The sequence below is a fragment of the Kryptolebias marmoratus genome, linkage group LG19 (genome assembly GCF_001649575.2).
Source record: "Kryptolebias marmoratus isolate JLee-2015 linkage group LG19, ASM164957v2, whole genome shotgun sequence".
Classification (NCBI taxonomy): Eukaryota; Metazoa; Chordata; class Actinopteri; order Cyprinodontiformes; family Rivulidae; genus Kryptolebias; species Kryptolebias marmoratus.
In genome coordinates this window covers 4591881-4614221 of record NC_051448.1, presented here as the reverse complement: position 1 = coordinate 4614221, position 22341 = coordinate 4591881, and the positions used below count along the sequence as shown (strand labels likewise).

Below are 22341 nucleotides of genomic sequence, written 5' to 3'. Positions count from 1 at the left end.
CTTGTTTCTTGTCATTATTTAGACAGTTTATTTTATTTTTTTAAGTTTTGAAGTTGCCAATCTTTGGATTCACTGCTGTATCTCAGCTCCTCGCACCATTTGTCTCAGCATGATGACGGATTCCTGGATTTGCTGCAGAACTGAAGAAACGGATCCGGTCGACGCCAGCTCCTGTCCTTGAACCTGAACACAAACGGAAAAATCGGGAGCATTCTGTTAAATCATCCGTACGGTTAACAACTACTATTTCTGTCTGTTTGTTGCAGACGGATCCCATTTACTCCCCACACCCATAATTAACAATATTAGTAATAATTTCTGGCATTAGTCATCGTGTTAAAACTGGCAACTTTGCACCTATGAAAGTGAAAAGACAAAAATAACAAAAGCTGAACCAACTGTTGCCATGGTGACGTGACTGGTTATTTAGGATTCAAACTAGTGAGTCAAACTAGTCATTTTTCTTCTTTTACAGCTTCAGCCTTCATCTGAAACGTTTTAAGAAGTAATCTCAGTTCTCTGGTATTTTTTTTGTTTCTTTCCTACCTGCTCAGAAATGCCTCCATCTTCTGAGCTGATCTTGCTTTGCTGCTCCTCCAGAACATTTCTCAAAGAGCTCAGTTTTGTTAAAATCTGATGATGAAGTCGAGCCCTTTGGCTCTCCCCTCCCTCCTCTTCACGTCCAGCAGAGCTGCAGAACGAACACGACTGAGTGCAACATGACCGCACGAGAAGGAAAACTAAAGTTTCTTTTCCTCGTCCTGTTACCTGATTTCTGCTTCTGCAAACTCCTCGGGCTGCTGGGATCCTTCCGACAAACTGACGCTAAAAAGTTTCTAAAGAATAAAATGGAAAAACAAACATAAGCAGTTTAAATTTGGGGGTTTTAATGAGATTCAACTGAATGCAAAATACTCGTTAAAGTTTGTTTAATGTAACGAGACCTGATCTGAAAGAGGAACTGTGGACACGGACGGATGTTTGTCCTCGTCCTCTCTGAGCTCATCTGATGCCTTTCTGAATGGAGTTATCGGTCTCACAGGAATCAGTCTCGTCTCCATCTGAGGGTCGAAGTTTAATGTCTCTGAAGCAGCAGCTTCAATCTGCCTTTCAGCTGATGCGACACTTTCAGGATTCAGATAATCATCGGTTTTAGCTTCAGGAACGTTGTCCAGTTTTGTTAATCCAGTTTCAGCGTTTTGAGATCCAAACTCGGGCTTCACGGATGAAAGGCTTGTTGCTGCATCTCCTAAACTCATCTCTGCTTCCAAAGAAAACTGATGAGCCGCGTTGTCCAGCTCCTGAAAAACAAATTTATGACTTTGTGGTAAAATCTCAATTTTAGTCAAAATAAAGTAAATACATGTATATCAAAGGAAAAACAAACATCTCAAAGTAGTCAGTTTTTACCTTAACCTCAGCCACGCCCTCATGTTGGACATCTGAGAGGTGAAGTGTCTCCTCCAGGTCCTAACACATTTAAATGCAAACTGAATCCAAGCCCACATATTTACTCGCACACATGCCGTTCTTTGTTTTTTTTAGTTTTGGGGTGTGCAGATGAAACAAAGTGCATCTGAGGAACATTTCAAGCAGCTGCTCCTGACAGCGACAGAGTGGGTTCATCAGGAAACAACCCGCCTCATGCAGCGTCGTGTCAGCATGCAAAACAATCTGTCACAGCAAACACAAGATGTGCCGAATCTGAAAATTACCAAGCGAATAAAAATAGAAAAAGGCAGGATAAATAGTAGAAAGGAGAGCCTGATGAATGTTGAGTTTCGTTCTAAATGACAAACTCTTGAAGTCGTGTTTCTTTTTGAAAACTTTGCTGAACCTGAAGGGAATAGCTCAGATTCTGAAAACGAGGTTCTGTAATCAGGTCAGGAACAGTTAATATCTTACCTGCTGTAGATAGATATTTGAAGGGTCTCAGTTTGAATAAAGAGGTTAATTCTGACTGGACTGACAAGCTAACAGCTAGCACAAATGGAGCCAATAATAATCATGTAAATGTTATTTAACAAACCTTTACATTCCTATTAATTCTGCATTTCATGATTTTATTTAGCATTCTGTGGTTTTGCCTATAAAGCACCAATATTTGAAGTTTAGCTAAATTTAAACCTATGAATGACAACAAAATAAAAAAATAAATATTAAAGTAAAACAGTGTACAGAAGTGAAATTAGCTAAATTCACTTTACCTACCTGTCTTTTATCATATAGATTTTAAGATTCTTTTATTAACTTATAAAGCCTTAAATGGGTTGGCCCCCCCATATCTTTGGGACCTTTTAAAATATCAGTATGATTTTATGGAATAATATACCTTTCCAGATCAGATCTGCCGACAGCATTTTAAATTGCTTTTAAAAACTCACTTTTATTCCTTGGCATTTAATTGAAGTAGTATTTTTACATTGTTTTATTTTAAATTCTGTTATTGTTGTTCTTGTAAAGCACTTTGGTGCAGTTTTAAACCTGTTTTTAAAGCGCTATATAAATAAACCTGACTTGACTACATATCAGATTTTATATTATTACAAATTTAATATTTATTTTTTAAATAATACTTGAATATTTACCTACCAAACGATATAATTACGGACAAATTTGAAGGATGTTTTTGTTGAAAATGTCCATCCATAGCAGCATTAGCACTTTAGGCAGTTTTAGTATGATTACTAGTTTATTTTGTCAGTTTAATGTAAAATTTATGGTAGAGTTATGTTTTTTAATAGTGAGTTTACATAAATTACATAGAAATTTTAGAGATTAAGGTTATTTTAAGCTTAACAATTAGCTTGTTAATCTGGTCAGAGTTAAACTTTTTTTTTTTTTTCTGCAACTTCATCTTTAAAACTTTTGTGTTTAATTTAGCTCCTGTTCTTGACCTCAGAGTCAGAATTTTAGAAGGTTTTAGCACCGACAGCCATTTTGAACGAAGCCCAGACCACAGAGGTACCCAGAGGCGTGCGCGCCCGTCATGCACCCGTTCATCAGATTTACCTCGGGAATACTGCATGTTAGTGTGTCAGAGGAAGAAGAGTGACAACTCTCATCTTCCTCATCCTCCTCTTCCTCTGAGTAAGACACATCAAAAGCCTCCTGCTTTCAGTGATAAGGGATTTAAACGAGAACGTAAAATATGTGGCTTTCAAATTACAACAATAAAAGTTAGTTTCTGTTCCGGATGCAAAACATTTTTTTCCAGCAATCATCCAATAAATCTCATATTTGTTTTTTTTATGAACAGCAAACAAATCTACTGTATGAAAACTGTTTAACTGAATCTATTCATCCATCCATATCCATCTGTCTGTCTCCAGCCGTCACTGAGAGAGAGGCGGGGGACACCCTGGACAGGTCGTAAGTCCATCACAGGGACAAAGAGACAAACGAGGGACAATTTAAAGTTACCAGTGAACCTAACATGCATGTTTTTGGTCATGTGAGCACAGGGAGAACATGTAAACTCCACCCAGAAAGGCCACAGGTTGGGAATCGAACCTGAGACCTTCTTGCTGTGAGGCAGCAGCTCTAACCACTCCACAACTGTGCCGCTAATTTAATCTAATGCTTGCAAAGTTAATTTTTGAGGATAAGATTTTATTGAAAACAATGAATCCTAACAACGGCTACGTAAAAAACAAAACTCAAATTTTGAACAATGCTCTTAAAGGCAAATGAATTTAAAAAAAAACTGCAAAAATGCAAAACAGAACATGCAGCTTATCAGAAATTCTTAAACATGAAATATATATGGATGTCTTTGAGCCTGAAAGTCCACTGAATGGAGTTATTTAGCTTGAATACTGCCAAAGGAAAAAGGCAATAATGTTTTTGCCAGCATTTAATTTTAATGAATCTCTCTAAAGTAATCACTGGATGTACGTCTACAACTCATTAACCCAATTCAAGATGGCCACCACAGCAAAGACATGCTACCAGACAGAAAACTGGCTGTAACTGAGTCAGCTTTACAGACACTGAGCTAAAATTTGATGTGGTTTTAACTGAACATCCTGACCAACACAAACTCTGAGCGAGACATCTAACAACATCGCATGAGACTGACATGACGTTATTTTCCAGGTTGGAGCAAAACGACTACAACTCTGTTATTTCTCAACACAAGATGATGTTAGTTTAACACTCAGAGGGTGATATGCATTCCTTCAAGGAATGCCAAAACCTAAATTTAGATTTTAGGCATTTTTCAACTAATCTCAGATAACAGACGACAAAAAGAGGAAAGGTTTGACTGCTAACATCTTTAAAGAGTTCTCCAAGTTTACCAAATGTTTCAAAAACAGGTTTAAAATGTGGAAATCAATATAAAAAATATATAGTTTTAGATTGTTAGTTAATGAGCTGCACAACATAAATTGATTAGACGTGTGAGACTAGTTTAGTTTTCGGGTTTTGTGTTTTTTGTTACCTGGACAAAGCGTGTGTGTGCCGGTGCTTCCAGCTGCTGCGTCTCTTCGATAAAATCAGAGACTGAAGTGAAGCTCAGGTTCTCAGAGGTTCTGTCTTCCTCCTTTATCTTGTTCTGTTTCAGCACAAGACACAGATGTTTGTTGCTATTAAGAAACACTCCTTGTTACCTTCAAAACATTATCTCCTCTGCCTCTGTGAGCACTAAAACATCTGATTTTTCCATGTGGTTGACCTTTACCTCCAGCAGTGAGACCTGCTCTTTGGCGACTTGTTCCAGCTCCTCCAGCTGCTGAAGGAGCTGCGTGGCTCTGGAGAAAACCAGAAGTTTCTCTGCTCCGTCTGGGAGGTGGATCTCCTCTTTGCATCGGTCCATGTCCTGTAAGCGGCTCCACATCGACTGGAGACTGGCCAGGATCACCTGAAAGATGAAAAATGTGACCTTTACACTACAGAGCAGCACAGAAAGAATGGGTCACTGCTGTTCACCTGCATTCACAGGTTTGAGAGGATTTGAACTAAAACAAAATCAGTTCAAGATGACACGACTGCTAAGGCTGAACACAATATTTTGGATACATTTTCCAGGATATGAATGATATCAAAAGGCCATAACGTCTCGGTTAGATCACGCCCATCAGCTTCAAATATTTCATGTCATCGCCTACAGTAATCAGTCAACAGACTCGCACAAATCAAACGAGAACTTGACTTTCAGAGCCTTACCCGTCGGCTGTGAAGACGCTCTGTAAGGGTTACGTTCGTGGCGTCCATCGAGGATAAAATGGTCCCGATTTTTTTGACGTTCTTCTCCATCGTCTTCAAGTCCACTTCAACATCCCCCACCATCTGAAAGAAATACCAGGAACCTCCTCAGGAAATTAAACCTCACTGTTAGAATTAAAAGCAAAGAATCCTTCTTAAATTTATGTTATCTCAACAAATATCAAGATAGGATTTTCTTTCATTTAGTTGTTGATTTATAGCAGGGAACTCGTCTCTAAAATTAGTTCAGGCTGAGGAATATAATATAATTTTTGTTTTATGCATTTTTTATCAATGTTTCCTGTCACATCATGCTGTTTCTATTGACCCTAATCAATAAAATAACTGCAGTCACAGAAATTTAACCCACTCTAAAATGCATTTTTAGTCAAATATCATCTGAGGTCACGGCACACAAACTTAAACTGTAGATGTCATGTTTTTGAAATTCTTACTGCAGCGGCCTGCAGGAGATGATCCAGAGGCTCCATGATGCTGCTCTGCATTTTGAGGACTTCCTGGTCGCTCTGGTCCAGCCTCTCCTCCTGGGCGCTGATGTCGCACACGGTGGAGATCTCAGCCAACACTGACCTGAAGTCCTGCAGGGTGTGTCTGATCCTCTCAGAGTCATCCTGGATCAACTGGAGATCATTTAAAGCATCTTTAACACATACTTGCTAACCGTTCCGCATTTAGCCCCGCCCCTGTCCCGCATCAACCTGTCCCGCATTTGGCCCTCACGCCACACTTTGTATTTCTCATGCAAAACACACACACACACAGCTTTTTTGTCACTTTAATGCTATATTTAGCGAGTTTCCAGATCCCTCTAGCATTTTTTTAAAGCGACTAGCGAAAAAATTTAGTGACTTTGGCGGCTAAATGTGAGAAAGCACTCATTCTGCAGCGTACCGTAAGCCCCGCCCACTTCCCCCAAGCACTTACAGCTGTCAATCTCACAGCAGAGAGGAGACCCGCTCATCTGATGACAGAGAGCTAAAGATGGAGAGGCAGAACGATAAAGATGTAGGCATGAAGGAAAGACAGCAGGAAGTTGTGTCTGAGCATCAAGAGGAGGCCTGGAAATGTTCAGGTTAGCTAAAGCTACTAATACTAATAAATAACAAGTTCCAGCTGTTTACTGATCAGTATTTACAATCTAACAGCTGAGAGGATGGAGAGAAAGATCAAAACTTGAGAGCCCTGATCTTAAACAACAATGATATGTGTTTAATTCAAATTAATTGATCAGAATTCAGGAAAATCCTGTTGAATCTGTGATGTTTGTGTGTATTTCTGGGAGTGATGCTTTAAAGACAGAACCAGCTGATGAATAGATAAGCTGTGTCTGGCAAAACTTTGTATATTTGGGCAGACAGACTTAAACACAGATAATGTAATACTTAAAATGTGAATGTGTGTGTATGTGTGGTTGGAGGGAGGGGGGGTCACGTTATGTTGTCCCACTTTGACATTTCCAAATGTTGGCAAGTATGTTAACAGTTGTTTAGGATCTGAATGTTGTGATTTTTACGACGCTGGCGCCAAATATTAAATGGAATAAAGCAAAATATGACAACAAGGTGTGGAAAAACTAGGAACAGTAACAGAAAAATCAAATAATTTGGCATAAAAGGCCATACAGTGCTTGTTTATTTTGTAGAGTTTTAACACGAGCAAAAACATTATCGCCTTCAGTGGAAGATAATGAACCACAGAACAAGCCTGAGACCGATAATCAGAATCCACTTTTGATGCTTCAGTTGTCTCACCTTCAAATATTTTGCATGATTGTGGAGACTTTTAGCCGTCGTGAACGAGCAGGGAGCGCTGAGCCAAGCCTGGGCTTCAGCTAACCAGCAGGCAGCTCTGTGAATAATGTCTTCAAACTCCTGGAGGCAGGCGGGGATCTAAGAGAGACAGACAACAGCATGAACATCAAGCTTTAGGCCTTACTGCAGCGCAAACGTTTGACGAACTCAAACAACGGAGCCTGACTTTGCTGAGGAAGGCGGTGCGCTGCTCGGCCATCTGTGCTGCGTTCTGGTAGAGCTGCAGCGGCTCTGTGAGCTGGTCCATCAGCACCTGGGCTTTGTTCGGATGATCCTCGGCAAGATCCTGCACTTCGCTCTCCAGCAGCATCAAGCTGCTGTGCCAAGCATCCAGCTCATCCCACACATGCTGGAGAAAGATCAACGTAAGGCTCGTCACATAAATCATGAAACATCAAGCTGAGTGCACAGTTAGAATCCAAAACTAAATGTTTACATCCAAGGTAACATTTTTAATTAAAGTGAAATATTGGTAAACATAAGAAGAATCAAGAGCAGGAGTGAAACAAGGCCTATCATAGGACAAAATTCAAATTCTTTTACAAACAGAAAGAGACTTATAAAACAAGAAGCAAACACACCTTGAGGACATTTTGAGCTTCACCGAGTGTTGAACTTCTCTGCCCCAATAAAGTTTTCACTCTCTCCAGGCCAGAACTGAGATCTTTCACTCTGCCAGCCAGTTTCCTAACCGGGTTGTTCCTCTCTGAGAGCTGCTGGAAGAAACAAAGATTAGCATTTGCCGAAAACATGTTCCCATGAGCATGGATTTGACGGTTTATCATCACCACTTCTTCTGCTTTCTGTAGAGACTGCTGAACTTCTTGTATCTGCCTTCCGATATCAGCAGGAATTTCTGCGTGTCGGCTCTGCAAGCTGTCCGTGATCGACTTCAGCTTGTTCTTCAGGGAGAACAAACGCTGTTGGACCTCCTTTCAGTGAAGATACGAGTTAGGAAAATAAGAAACTGAGAATAAGGGTCACAAATTCAACTTTGTGCTACTGGAAATTTGATCAGTTGTGTCAAAATTCAAATCTTATGAGCCCATATTTTAATTACAAGAGAACGTCGTAAACTTATCAAATGTTTAAACTTAAAAATAAAAAAAGCTGCATTAGATTTTTGTGGCAGCAAAAAAATCTAAAAAAAAAATGAAGACGGGGTCAACAAAAGCTGCAAAAATAGGTGGTATAATAAATGAATAAAACACAGCTGGAATAGCATTTTGAAATTAATTAGGTTAATTGGCAACAAGTCAGTAAAAGTACTGGGTATAAACAGAGTATTTTAGAAAGACTGAATCTCTCAGAAGTAAAGATGAGCAGAAATTCACCAGTCTGTGAAAAACTATGTTTAAGAATAATGTTCCTCAACCAAAAGACTGAATATTTCTTTATCTACAGTTCATAACATCATCAAAAGACTAAGAATCTGCAGAAATCTCTGAGGTCAAAGGTCAAGGCTGGATGTTCTGATTCTGTTCTGCTCAGGAACAATGTCTGTAAACACAGTTCGCCGTGTCGTCCACAAACGCTGCTTAAAGCTCTATCAGGCAAAGAAGAAGCCAGATGTGAACAGATGTGTCTCCTCTGGACCAAAGAAGAGAACTGATCTGAGGTCAGACTAATGGAAAAACCTTTTAAAAACCACAGACACCATGCCGTCTGTGCTAAAGAGGAGAAGAACCATCCAGCCTTAAACATTGAGGTTTGTATTCTTTACAAATGATGTTGATTTTTGAAACTAATTCTGCTTTTTTTTACCTTTGATGAGAACATACAGTATACAGTAAATGTAAGATAAACATGCAAAAATCTTTTCAAGTATACAATGATACAATTTGATTATCTAAGCAACTGAATCTGCTTCTCTGAATGATCTAAAACATCCACAGTTTCCAAGCTGACCTGTGTTCTCCTTGGATCTGAACACACTTCCAGCTCCGGTAAAATTGCAAACAGGTGTTCCTCCACCTCTCCTAGGTCTTCCTGGTTTTGCTCTCTCTCCCTCTCCTCTGCCTGGGCTGCAGCCAAAAGCAGCCGGTTTCTCTCTTTCAAGCTGAAAGGAACAAAAAAAAAAACCCTTTAAGCACCTTTCATACAACAGAACAATTATTTCACACAGTTATAAACTAATCCCACCTCCTGAGGCTCTCCTGGATCTTCACTAACGTTTTGATGGATTCGTGGGGAGCTGATGAGTTCAGGGTGTGCTCCAGCCGATGCTCCAGGGATAATAAGGCCTGCTGCTCCTGCTCCAAACCTGCCCAGTGCATCTCAGCCTGAGCAAGAAGCTCCTGGGGTTCCTCCTGAGACAAACTAACACTGGAAGAGTCTGGAAGCTCAGCCTGAAGACTAGCCACATGGCTGCAACACTGCTCCAGCTACAGAAAATAAGATTTAATCAACAGTATTATATATAGTACTTGTGCAGTAGTATTAAACTCAATATAAGTTTTTTATTATTGTTTTAGTTTATATTTCATTCTAACTGAAAGGATTTATGGATGGTAACTCTCACACTCATAGTGATGTCCTTCCATTCCTCTCCCTTCTGCTCTGAGTGCGCCATCAGGAGGCCCACGGCCCGCCATAACGATGCCCAGCGCCTCCAGAGGGCGCCGAGATCACCGTCCTTTCCAACCCTGCAGCCCTTCGTCGGGCATCCAGTCCCCAGGTCTTCCATCTTCCCAACGAAGCCGTGAAGATCGTCCAACAAAAGCTTTACAAAGAAATAAAACTCAAATTAAACCCGATTCCAGCACTGCTTTTCTGGAGTTCTATTTCATTTACCAAGGCTTTTTTTTTTTTTACAGCTGCTAATTGCTACGGCTATAAGCCCATTAAAAATCTTTAATTTAGATCCTGAATCTTAAATACAACATGATTTTTGTGTTTATCATCTTCTGTTAGCATTTTTGCATGCTAATATTTGCTAGACAGCATAAAAACGCCTAAATTTGCGAGTACTCTGTCAAAACATTAAAGATACTTAAGCCCTGACTTAATGAGTGGCAAGAAAAAAAAAAAAGGCAAACAGTGGCTGGAAATGTCTAAAATTAAAACCACAATTATCAGGTGAAAACTGAGGGGGACCATTGTTTGAAACAAACAGTCAAGATAAAAAACATTTAGTAATTTTAAAGATTTTCTTCTTAAAAACAAACATGTAGTAACCAAACTCGTCCTTCACGAAACAGTGGGGGATAGAGAAAACCCAGCCAAGTAGTAATTTTTGAATTTTAAGTTATGCTTTTCATTCTCAAAGTTGCCTAGTTTTGCTCTGAAGCTATAATTATTCTGGTCAAATGGAAGGCTGAAGTAGATCCAGTGATGCAGATGATCCTGAGCTCAACCCACCTTGGCTCGTTGCTGCTGGGTGATACATTCATCGTACGACGTCACTCGTTCCGCAGCCAACTCTGAAAGTCTGGTTTCAAACTCTGAAACCTGCCGTCGTACCGCTTCGTGACTCTGTTTGAGGCTCTGCTGCCTTATTTCACACCTGTAAGAACACATGATGTTAATGAATACATATATAAGTAACCACACTATATTAAAAAGGGATTTGCAGATATTTCTAGTGATAAATAATAAGCCAGTACCTCTGCAAACGGTCTAGTCTGAGTTGTGCCTGAGCCTCCAGAACAGCTCTTCCTACCAGCAGCCGGCTGAGGACGCTGCTGTGAAGAAGTTCGGTCTCTGGTTGAGAGATGCAGCGCTGCCGGGGCACCAGTTCCACGAGGTTACTAATGTGAGCTTGAAACACATCTTCAAGCTCTTTCAAAGCCTGTTGGGTCTGTTTCCGCTCCTCGCTGCAATCCAAAAACCCTCCGGGAGCTGCTAGGACGGTGGCCTCCGCGTCATGAAGGCAGGCTACAGCTCCCCGAGCTGCCCACCGGTAATCCTTTAAAGCCTCTCTGGCCTGAGACAAACTGACCTGATGGATACATGTGTTATCAGAATCAACATTTAAAAAGGAAAACAGATGAAACTGCAAAGATACAGTAAGAAGGCTGGGTGCCGAATGTTTGCTAAAAGTTGATGAAGAAGCTAAAAGTGAGTTGTTAAATCTAAAAGCAGCAAAAAGAAGCATGACGCTACCTAAACATAGGAAAATGGTAGCTAAAAGAAGCAAAAATATAGCTAAAAGAATAGGTAAAAGCCAAAAGCAGCAAAAGGCTAGCTAGAAGCTAGACAAATATAGAGGAAGTATGCTGAAGAAGATTCAAAGAGATTCTTCTAGAAGAGATTAAAAGATTCAGATGTGTTTTTATCAACAACATAATTGTAAATAAAGTTAAATATTTTGAAAACTATAATATTCTGAGTCAACATCATACATGAATCTCACCATCAGCGAGTCGCATTCTTTCATGGCTGCATCTCTAAGAGAATACAGATCCTCGTAGTTCTCCACGTCAACCTTTTCTCTCTCTGCCAGACCTTCCAGCACTCGCATCCCAGATTCTACGTTTCTGCGAATAACCCCGCGTTTCTGCAGCGCAGCGTCCACGGCTCGCTCATCGGGGCCGACTGGTTTTAATCCTTCCAGCCCCTCTCTTGTTTTTTCCAACAGTTGTGTTAGGGCGGGAAGCTCGGAGTTAAACTGCAGACGCAGCAGAAACTTGGCCTCCAGGCGTTTGGTATCATCTGTGACAGAACGCTCCCAGGAGGCCAGAGTTTCCACCGAGCGGAGAATCTTTTCTCTTTCTGAATGAAGCTCAGATGGGTGTAACTCAGGAGCTACGGCCTCCAGTTGATCTGCTGCTTCTTTGCTTTGTGTCTTGATCAAAGGAAGTTCAGCTAAGAGTTTATGACACAATTTAAACCTCTCATCTGGATTTACTGCTTGGTTTTTAACATCCTGGATTTGCCTTTTGGCAATATCCATAGATTCCTCCATTTGTCCTCTGAGGTACAAATATTTGTCTTGTTCAAAGACATTTATACTGAGAGCTTTGCACCTATCTTGCAGTTCACCAATTAACAACAGTAAAGAGTTTTGCTTGTCCTCACGGCAGTGCTGGAGCCCTTGGACTTGGCACTGATGCTCCATCAGTTTGTGCTTCAAGTTTGCAATCATAGACAATGTTTCTAGCGTCAAAGGGAACTTCTGCTGCTCCAAATCAGCTGAAATTTGCTTTAAGCTATCCTGTACAGTAGATAGCTCCTCATCTGAAGAGGTACGCTCGTGAATCAGCTCTTCTAATTCCCTAATGGTTGCATTTTCATGAGCTAGCAGTCCATCCAACTCCGTCCAAAGGCCCGAAAGCCTGGTGATAAGGAAGCGGCTCTCTCCTGGACTCAGCTCCACGCAGATTTTTGAGCAACTTTCTGACAAAGCGTCCAGCAGTTTCAGCTGGTTCCTTATCTCCACCGTGGCTGCCCTGTGAGTTTTCAGCTCACTCTCTAGTTCAGCGATGCAAGCTTCTGAGACGTTTTCGGTGTGCGTGCAGGGGTCTCTGTTAGCATGCGTCTCTGCTAACCAGGCATCCAAGCGAGCAAACTCACTCAGAAGTTCCTCTCGTTCACTCAGACTTTGCTTCATGGTGTCAAGAACTTGATCCAAGCTGTCAGCAATAGTTTCATACAAGTCTTCCACCGTCTTCAGCACTTCACCATCTTCATTTTCCACATTAGCAGCTTCGCCTTTCATCTCCTCAACTTGTATCCGCATCTTCCTTCGTCTGGACAGAATATCAGTCTGAAATTTCCTCATTTCAGCAATCTGAATGCGAGCCTCCTCAGGGAAAAGAGCTAACTTTTGCCCTGTAGAAATGTGGTTCTCTGCCTGCTTCGCCCATACGATCAAGTCTCGTAGCTGTTTGTTGATCTTATTTAAAGAACTGCTCCCACAGCTTTGAGCCCAAGCGTCAAGTTTCTTCTTCGCGGCGTTGAACAACGATCCCAATTCCTGTAGATTTTGCTCAATCTCCTCCTTCTCCTTCTGACCCAGAGAGAAACTGACGAGGGCATCCGCCTGGGACTGCAAGCTCAAGTAAAGCTGGTTATACAGTTTAAGATCTGTGGTCAGACAAACTAACTCCAAAGAACTTAAGCTGTCGGTTTCAAAATCCAGAAAATCTAAAAGTTTGTCTCGAAGCTGCTTCGCCTCTTTTAAAACGAGCGAAGACTGAGCTGCGGCGCTCGACGCCTGCTGGAGAGCTCGTTTGATGCTTCCTTTCAGAAGCCTCCAGTCTTCCTGGAGGACCCTGAGCTGAGCGAGGAGAGCACCTGAACTTTCAGCATCACTCAGGTGGACGGACAGTTTGCTGCTTGAGCTGAGCAAACCGTCCATCGCTGGTTTCTTCTTCTCTAGGGTTTGAAGCAGAGCGTGAAGTTTTTCAGCTTGAAGGCCACTGCCTCCCAAAAAAGTTCTGAAAATACACCCAAACATACATTATATTACCACTTGCCAAAGAAAAAAAAACATTAATCAAATACTGATTTTTAAACAGCTTACAAGCTTGATTTTTCCTTCTCTGATGCCAAAACCTGAAGGAAAGCTTTGGTGATCTTCACCTGGCGGTGATGCTGTTTGACCTGTTCCACCTGTGCTGTTTTGACCTGCACCGTGGCAGACGCATCCAGCAGCGCCGCACTCCATTGTTTCTCAGCCCTTTTCAGGACATTTGGATCTGAAACTGTTGTCACGTTGTTTTTCATGGCAGCCACTTGCTCCTGAACAATACGCTCCCAGTCCTGTGGCAGACGGATCAGAAAAATCAGCGTTTTAGTCCAGGTTATGTAGGACTAAAGCAAAATACTGACACTGAAATTTATTGTCAGTTGAGGAAAGAATACTGCCATCATGCAATCCCTCCAGGATTTCACGGGCATTTTTTGTGATTGTTGCGGCTAAAATGCCTGATTTCGCGGGGCATTTTCCTAAAAGTTGCGATTTTTTTTTTTACTAAAATCAATAAACAACCATAACTTTTCATATATAAACCAAAAGTACTTCCTAGTTTTGTAAGATAATTATCAACAAACATTGACATTATCAAAAGGTGCTTTATTTGAGAACTTTGATAGCTTATAAACTGACATTCATGAGCATTTCTGGATTGTCCCTGGTCTGCAGCTCTCCTCACATGTTTTGCAGACACAAAGTGTTTGTCGATGCGTTTATGTTCCATGATTACACTGCAGGACGTGCAAAACAGCTTTACAAAGCATTACAAAACATTTACGACCTTTAATTGGCTTTGTACAAACTATTCTTGAAATGCCTTCCTGGAGGCAAACTGAAAGTAATGACTTGTTTGTTTTTTCTCAGTTTAAACATGTGGCATGTCTTATAAAACAGCTTTTAACCAAATATTAAATATAATATTAGTGTTCGGTTCTTATTTACACTTAGACAACCTGACATACCTGTGCCTCCTTCAACTGTGTAGCCATCGTCGTGACGTGGAGCCGCGCCGGTTGATACCGACATGCCAAAACATGTTGGACTGTCCGTGCTAATCGAATGTCTGCTTCAACAGGAGAGGCTTTCAGGCTCCAGTTTAAATCAGGGTGGGGTGTTCTCTGTAAAGAGAGGGAAATGTTTTTTTTTAGTTTTAAGGACACCAATCCTTGATGAAAATATAAAAACTGCTGCTGGGTTTGTTCTTTAAAGCAAAGGTCATGGCGTCGTAGATAATGAGGCTTTGAAACCAAGAAAAACAATGAAATAGCATCACCATTTATTTAGACAACAATTAGTAACGCTGAGCACAACTGTTAGATACACCTGTTCAATTCGTTGTCGACACAAATAGTTAATCAGCCAAACACAGGGCAGCATTTAGACGAGGTGAAGGTGACTTTCTGAAATTAAAACAGATCATCAGAAAGGTGGAGAAAGCAGATTTAGGTGACTTTGAACGTGGCGTGGTTGTTGCTGCCAGACAGGGTTTTTTTTCAGAAACTGCTGATGTACCGCATTTTTTATTTATTTTTTTCTACACACAAGCATCTCTTACAGAGTATGGTCTCAAAATCGGACAATATGGAGAAACACTGGCTGCTCCAACGAGTCTAGACTCCTGGCTCCACATCCACCAGCTCTCAAACCAGATAAATAAATCTCTGGAATGTGGTGGAACGGGAGATTTGTGTCACAGTTGGGATGCAATCATGTCAATATGGACGAGAGGAATTAAAGCAATTCTGAAGGTAAAACGGTAAATGGACTGTACTTCTGTAGCGCCTTTCTAGCCAATCAGGCCACTCAGAAAGCTTCACAACCCAACCTGTCCTCATCTACCCATCCACACAACACTCCTACTACACCTGACTAAATCCTTCTATAATCAGTCTAATCAGTGCTTTAAGCTCCATTATAACGCCGATGGGCACAATGAGGGGTTCAGTGTCTTACCAGGAATTGAACCATGAGCTCTCTTTTTTGGAGGACGACTGCTCTAACCACTGATCCACAGAGGGGGACAACCTGTTACTAGCAAGGTATAGCTAGTAAAGAGGCAGATGAGTGTAATTTCCTTAAAAAGCAGAATATTTGTATATTTTCTTGAAGTCGTGCTCAGTTTTGGATTATTTAATCATTCCTGTTGTGCTCGTGTCTGCATACTGAGTGTAATTAGATCCTCTAATGACTTCACAGGAAGTCACCATCACAGATCTTTCCTGTTTGCCTCCCTTTAGGCAACAACATCAGTCAAAACACCAACGCTCTTATCTCTTCACTCCGAACGGACTTCTTGCATCTGAACTCTGAAATGTTCCATGAAATAAACAAATATTCTTTCAGTTTTTTTTGTTTAAAGAAATGTTCTCAGAATGACAGCATGTTTGACAGCGTAGCAAGAAAATTATTAAAGCTTTTAATTTGTCTTGTACTCACATTTATGATGTTACTCCTTTCCAGCAGGCCCTGAATTTCAGACCAAGCCTCCTGCATGGTGGACCTGGGTTTGTGGGACTCCGGCGACCCGTCTGTCACCTCTGCAGGGAAACCCGGCGCCGTCCTCTCAGGCTCCATGCCTTCTTGGATCTGAGGCTACAGACAGAAGACAGGGGCGGCGTCACATTTTAGCCTTTCTTCTCCATGTTTCCTGTTCTCGTCCCGCCTTCCACGGCAGCAGATATCAGGCCCGACGAATCAGCACAGCTAAAGCCAAAAATGTGTCTGAGTAAGGAGCAGGGAGCCTCCGGGGACGAGGAATCCTCCTGCCCATAAAGCTGCCGCTGCTCTTCTTTCTACGGAAACTTTGACAACTTGGTCGGACAGGTTTGACGACCAAAAACTCGAAATGATCCGATTGGTTACTACATTACAAAAGAGGGGCGGCACGTTTTCAGAGTTCTGGGGCATGACTCAGGTGTGATCTGTGACAGACTGCAGGTGGAGCAGAAACAGGAAAACTTCCTCCACAACATTTACTGCCAGCGCCAACCGATCGAGACAGATTTGTTCTTAGAGTTCGGCGTCAACTCTGTCTGTCTGTTAGCAAAACATCTCATGAACCACCACATGGATTTTAATGAAACTTTTAAAACTCAATCATTGGGTGTTTAGAGTCAAACTAACTCAAGATGACTGCCAGCAACATAAAATGATTATAACTCAGTCCTCCAAACTGGCCTCCAAGCAAACAAAGATCGATTTCACTGCAACAAAAAAGGCTTTAAGGCTTTAACTATCCGAGGCAGCTCAAGTGTATTAAAGTCTGTATTTTATTTGTGCGTGCTGGTTTTCTGTAGCCATCATAAACAGACATGTGTTGTTTCTATTCCAAGTCAAAGTGTCTGCCAAATCCATGGTGCAATTAGGAATAAATAAAGCAAGAAAGTCCAGGAATATTTCAGCTCAGGCAGTCAGGAGAAGTGTCTTCAGCGGGACTTTAAGTTTTGAAACTTTGCCGATACGTAGAAACAGAAAAATAACTCCAAAGGCAAAAAGAAAAAGTTTCAAATACTTAATGTTTCTTTATCTGATCAGACCCAAACCCCTGAAATCCTGATGATGTATCGTTCCATTAAAACAAACAGATTTTAGGTCACTCTTTCCAGGAAACAAAGAAATCAGAGAGGTTTACGTTGAGAATAAAAAGTATTTGTTACATAACAATAAGATTCCTTTCGTAATAACTAACTATATAATTCTTTTTAATTGTGGAACAATAAATAAAACTTTAGAAGTGAAAAAGCCTAACATTTACTAGTGTTTTTAATGTTTAACAAACAATTAAACATTTTGTTTGGTGCATCTGCATTTTTGCTGAAAGTCTAGAGCTCAAATACACAGAAAAGAAATAATAAACTTTGGTAAAGAGAACAAAAGGCTAAATTTTGCTAAACAAATTACAGTTTTAAAATGTCAGATATTTTCCTTCTCCCTCACAAACACCCACATGAATGTGAGTAAAAGAAATGACCAGGGTTTGGAAATGTCAAAAAAAAAAGACCTTAAAATACGAGTGGAAAGTTAAAAATGTTATATAAAAAAAAGAAAAGTTACATTCAAACATCCAAATCATCTACAAGCTCACATTAAATTTAACTTACAAGTGTAGTAAAAGTGTGGAGTTGAACTTTTTATGAGTTTGTTCCAATAATATTTATCTTTTATTTTGAAAATAATTCAGAGTTATATGATGAAGCAGCAGCAGCACTAAGTCAACCATGTTACTGTTTGTTTTTGCTTTTACTGCTGTTGTTACGATTATTTTTAAAAGCTGTAACTAATTTCCCTCAGGGGACCAATAAAAAAAACTCAGTCTAAAAAATGACAAATCACAGCCGGTATGCTCCTATTATTTCTATTGTTTTTATTTGAAAGCATGACAATAAACTTCTCTCATCTTTAAAGTATAGTTCCTGTCTATTCCATATTTTAGAAATAGAATATCTTTCAGTTCTGCTCTATTATATCCATTATCCTATTCTAATTTGTTTACAAGCTCCAATAATTTGCACCAAAAGTTAGCTTTTGTCTGATTTGATTAAAAAAACTTACCTGCCAAACCACTAATTCAGGGAGTTTAATGTTAGTTTTATTTATGAGGAAAGTTTTGAGTTCAATTTGAATGAGTTCTAAAAGTCCATCTTGTTTAATATTCAGTTTTCCACAGCAAACATTAAAGTTTTAATGGGTTATTTCTCTATAAATAATAAAACTCGTCACCTGCTCCGGTGTCGTCACCGTTTCCTCGCGCCCTCCGGGATGCTCCGGTCCTGCCGGTGTTCTGCAGCTCTCAGCTCCTCCTTGTTCCACCTCCTCGCCTGCGCTCGGTTCAGCAGCGGTGGCGGCCGTCGGGTGCTTCCTGTCAGCTGCATCCTTCAGCCGTTCATTTGGGGCATCTGATCCTTTCGCAGCACAGAGGGCAGAGCTCTCCGTTTGCTCCCCAGACTGACAGAAATCAGTCACTAAAGCGTTTGATTCAGAGCTCAAACCAAGACTTTTTAACAGCTTTTCATTTGATTCAGGACTGCCTGATGTGGGGCAGAGTCCTGATTTATTCTCAGGAAATCGTGTGTTTGACATTTCTGCAGGTTCTGCATCATTAAGCTCAGCGCCTCGTCTGAGAACATCTGACCAGCTGGGCAAGATGTTCCCACTTTGCTGTTTGTCCCACTCCTGCAGCTCCAACACGACAGTAAACACTTTATCTGAGCTTCCATTTTCTTGAAAATGGGCACAGCTTTTAAAGTCAGCTTCTGGACCAGTTGGTCCTGTGATGAGTCCAGGTGTCTTCTCCAGCAGCTGAGCACCGTGAAGCTCTGCAGAACATCTGAGAACATCTGGACTGTAAGCACCAGTATGTTCCTGTCGCTGCATGTCTAGCGCAACTGTAAACACTTCCTTTGTGATCTCAGAGTGTTTTTCTGGTTCCTGAGCATCTGTTAAAACCCCGGAAGTGTCGGCGTGTCCCGGGAGGTGATCAGACACACTGAATGGGGCTGATTGTGGTGCTTCTTGCAGGGATGTTTTATGAAAAGCAGGAAGAGATTCAGAGAGAGTCCTGAGCGTGACGTTTTGAGTATTAATACAAGGTTTGCAACCATCATCCTTTGCCCCAAGATAAGCCTGGAGATTAAACTCCTGTGAAGCTGATGGAGGAGCCTCTGATCTTAAAACATCTGGACTTTCTGAACATGTGGCTTGAACAGGGGTCGAGGCGTGTTCTTGGTGTTTCTGATCCGGAGTGCCTGGTGGATTCCGTTCTGTGGCTTCACATTCTTTACGTGACGCTCCAGTGGAAAGATGAGCTCCTTCAGGAGGACTTTTGCTGTCAGGGTCACTGTCTGCTGGAGAGGAGAAACCTGTAGCGCTATCAGGTGACGCCCAGTCTTCCTTTCCTCCGTCACTTTTATTTGGCAGATCCACTTGACCGTGACTCATCTGTGAAATTCACAAAAACATTTTAAAAGGTGTCTTAATGTGATTCTAGCTGTACAATTCTGTGTCTCAGACATTTAGACAGAGCTTTAAGTGCAGTTTGACTCTTAAGAAAAGGTTCTGAAGAGGTTCAACAGAACTGTCGTCACTTCTGATCCCCAAAATAATCTCGAAGAAAGTCTGCAGCAATGACTTCACAAAGTGCTTGTTGAAGCTGCAAACGTTTATCCAAAGCTGTGAGAACAGAGGCACAGGTGCACCTTTTAATGCCCGTCTGTGTGTGCGTTTGTCTGTACTGATAGCATAAACTAGTGGACAGAGTTTAATGAGACTTTCAGGAAGTAATAATTGAAAATAAAACTGATTACCTTTTGGAACACAGCCAACCTACCTCGTAAAAATGGCTATAACTCAGCCAATTTCACAGATATGAAGCTAAAATTTGTTGTGGTAGTAGCTTAGAGTCATCGTCAACACGTATTCTGAGCGCTAACTGATCACACAAGATAAAAAACTTTATTTTCAAGGTTTGACCTGAACAGCTACAGATCCATCTTTTCTCATCATGAGATGATTTTAGTCTAAAACTTGGGTGATATGCATTCCTTCAAGGAATGACAGGCATTTATTATTTACTTTTATTATATTTGCCCTATTTGTTTGTATTTATCAAGTTCTTTATCTACATCACGATCAGCAGATGAAAAGATCATATTACAGCATCACTCAGACGACGAGCAGAACATGAGCTCAGATGAGAAATGTTCATTAAAATAAGCCTCAAACTGTTTTTTCTTTTTTAAATTAAAGTTAAAGAGCGAACTCTGAACAGTCGTTAACCACGTCTCCGTTTTATTTTCCACCAGAGCCACGTGGAGCAGAAAGGCCTTTCATTCCTGATATAATTTAGAGGATGGACTTGTGGCATTTCACAGCTCGACAAAACCTCACATAACTGCGAGGGAAATCTTCAACATTTGGTCTGGGCCCGGTAAAAAAGAAGATCATTTTCAAGGCATTAACATAAAGTGCAGGTAGGAAAAAAAAAACTGGAGGCTTTAGTGTTTTTGATTGCTGCTCTGAAAAGGTCTGGAACATCCGAAGCAGTGGTTAAAGGCGGAAAAAGTCTGTTAAAACACAGTCAGACTTCTTTAACGTTGTCAAAGTTTGACGGTTACATTATTTCATTTTATCAGACAGAAAAACTGGACACACTACAGCTTCAGTGAAATTGTGACTACGTTTAATATCAGAAAGCAATCAGTATTTGATGAAGGAATGCATGTCGCCCGCCGCCTTTCATGCCAGGTTTTAAGATCAGCCCATGATGAGAAAGGACCGAGTTTAATTCACTTTGTTCAAACCTGGTAAAAGATATTAGGGTCGGTCTCATGTGATACTGAACATGATCTCAAAGATGGATTAGTCCACAAAGTATGTTCTGTGAATGACTCTCAGCTACTACCACACCAGATTTTAGCTCACTATCTGTAAAACTGACTGAATTATAACCATTTTTTGTCCTTGCTAAGGTTGCTTGGCTGCAGCAGCCATTTTTAATGAGGTTAACTCCAAAAGTTAATCAGTTGTTTATGCGATGATTACTTTCTGATTAAAATGAAAACCCGTCCACTACTTCATGAGATATTTTGCTTAACAAATACACACACAGACATTGAGAAAAATGGTCCAGAAAAGAACAATGATCCTGAAATCGCTTGTTTACCTAATGTTTTTTTAAGGGGTTTAAATGAGAACAGAAGGAAGGACGTGTGCCGTTTACCTGGCTGAATGAAGTCGTCTCAGTTTGGCTTCGGTTGACGGACTCAGCTGACCCGTTGCTGGATTCAGGAAACAAAAAGGCAGGCGAAGAGTTTCTTTACTTATAATAAAACTTCATGTAGAAAAGGTAGCATTTTTCTATTAAGAGATCTGATTTTAATGCAACAAACTGTGACACAAGCTACTATCCTCCTCAACAGTAATTTTGTTTTGTTTCAAATGGAGCAATATTTTCTGACAATCCTTTAACTGTGGCACTAGAAAACAGTTACAAAGTTGGCTTTTACCACCTGAAGAACATCTCCAGAATTAAAGGACTAATGTCACAACAAGACCTAGAGAAAATGATGCACGCGTTCATCTTTAGTCGTCTCGATTCCTGCAGCAGCGTCTTCACAGGCCTGCCAAAAAACCCAATCAGACAGCTGCAGCTGCTGCCCGTGTTCTCACTAAGACCAGAAAAATAGAGCACATCACCCCGGTTTTAAAGTCTCTACACTGGCTCCCTGTAGCTCAGAGAATAGACTTTAAAATACTTCTATTAGCTTATAAATCGCTGAACGATCTAGCACCACAATACATTAAAGACTTATTATCGTCGTATCAACCCTCCAGAACACTCAGGTCCTCTGGTTCTGGTCCACTTGGTATCCCCAGAACCAGAACTAAACATGGAGAAGCAGTTTTCAGTTTCTATGCTCCATCAATCTGGAACAAACTCCCGGAAAACTGCAAAACAGCCGAAACACTAAATTCCTTTAAATCAAGGCTGAAAACTCACCTGTTTAGAGCTGCCTTTGATTAGTAGTCTGCAAACAAATTCAGGAGTAAAGCTGCTCTGAACAAAATATCTTAATACATATTGACCTTATGATTATCATTTTTATGCTTAATTTTTTTTTTGATGATTGTAATGATGTTTTTGATGTCTTTATGATGTAAAGCACTTTGAATGCCTTGCTGCTGAAATGTGCTGTACAAATACATTTTTACTTACTAGAAGCTAAAGTAACCAAACGTGCAACAAAAGTGCACTGACTTTCATTTGGAAACAGCTAAAAAGTCTCCAAAAAGACCTAAAAATCTGATTTTCCCTGATCAAATTCACTCTTAATTATATTGTAAAATTACATTAATATTGTTTGTTCCCACTGACATGGCTGCTCA

At 40.7% G+C, this 22341-nt stretch overlaps 1 protein-coding gene across 2 annotated transcripts in view; it reads right to left on the bottom strand.

Annotated features, from left to right (window-relative positions):
- LOC108233437 (nesprin-2) overlaps positions 1-22341 on the bottom strand; it is an 85376-nt gene that overhangs the window by 39464 nt on the left and 23571 nt on the right. The window contains exons 38-62 of one of the 2 annotated variants that reach the window (XM_037981595.1): positions 21176-21233; positions 18178-19395; positions 15895-16050; positions 14421-14576; positions 13507-13745; positions 11395-13420; positions 10646-10980; positions 10401-10545; positions 9562-9762; positions 9183-9424; positions 8949-9099; positions 7829-7972; positions 7622-7756; positions 7207-7389; positions 6981-7118; positions 5664-5849; positions 5170-5292; positions 4685-4864; positions 4445-4558; positions 3013-3114; positions 1411-1470; positions 945-1301; positions 769-836; positions 547-691; positions 97-183 (exon numbers count right to left, since the gene is read on the bottom strand). In XM_037981595.1, the coding sequence (XP_037837523.1) occupies positions 97-183; positions 547-691; positions 769-836; positions 945-1301; positions 1411-1470; positions 3013-3114; positions 4445-4558; positions 4685-4864; positions 5170-5292; positions 5664-5849; positions 6981-7118; positions 7207-7389; positions 7622-7756; positions 7829-7972; positions 8949-9099; positions 9183-9424; positions 9562-9762; positions 10401-10545; positions 10646-10980; positions 11395-13420; positions 13507-13745; positions 14421-14576; positions 15895-16050; positions 18178-19395; positions 21176-21233 (6949 nt within the window). The remainder of the gene's footprint in view (positions 1-96; positions 184-546; positions 692-768; positions 837-944; positions 1302-1410; positions 1471-3012; positions 3115-4444; positions 4559-4684; positions 4865-5169; positions 5293-5663; positions 5850-6980; positions 7119-7206; positions 7390-7621; positions 7757-7828; positions 7973-8948; positions 9100-9182; positions 9425-9561; positions 9763-10400; positions 10546-10645; positions 10981-11394; positions 13421-13506; positions 13746-14420; positions 14577-15894; positions 16051-18177; positions 19396-21175; positions 21234-22341) is intronic. The other variant, XM_037981596.1, reaches the window with a different exon arrangement.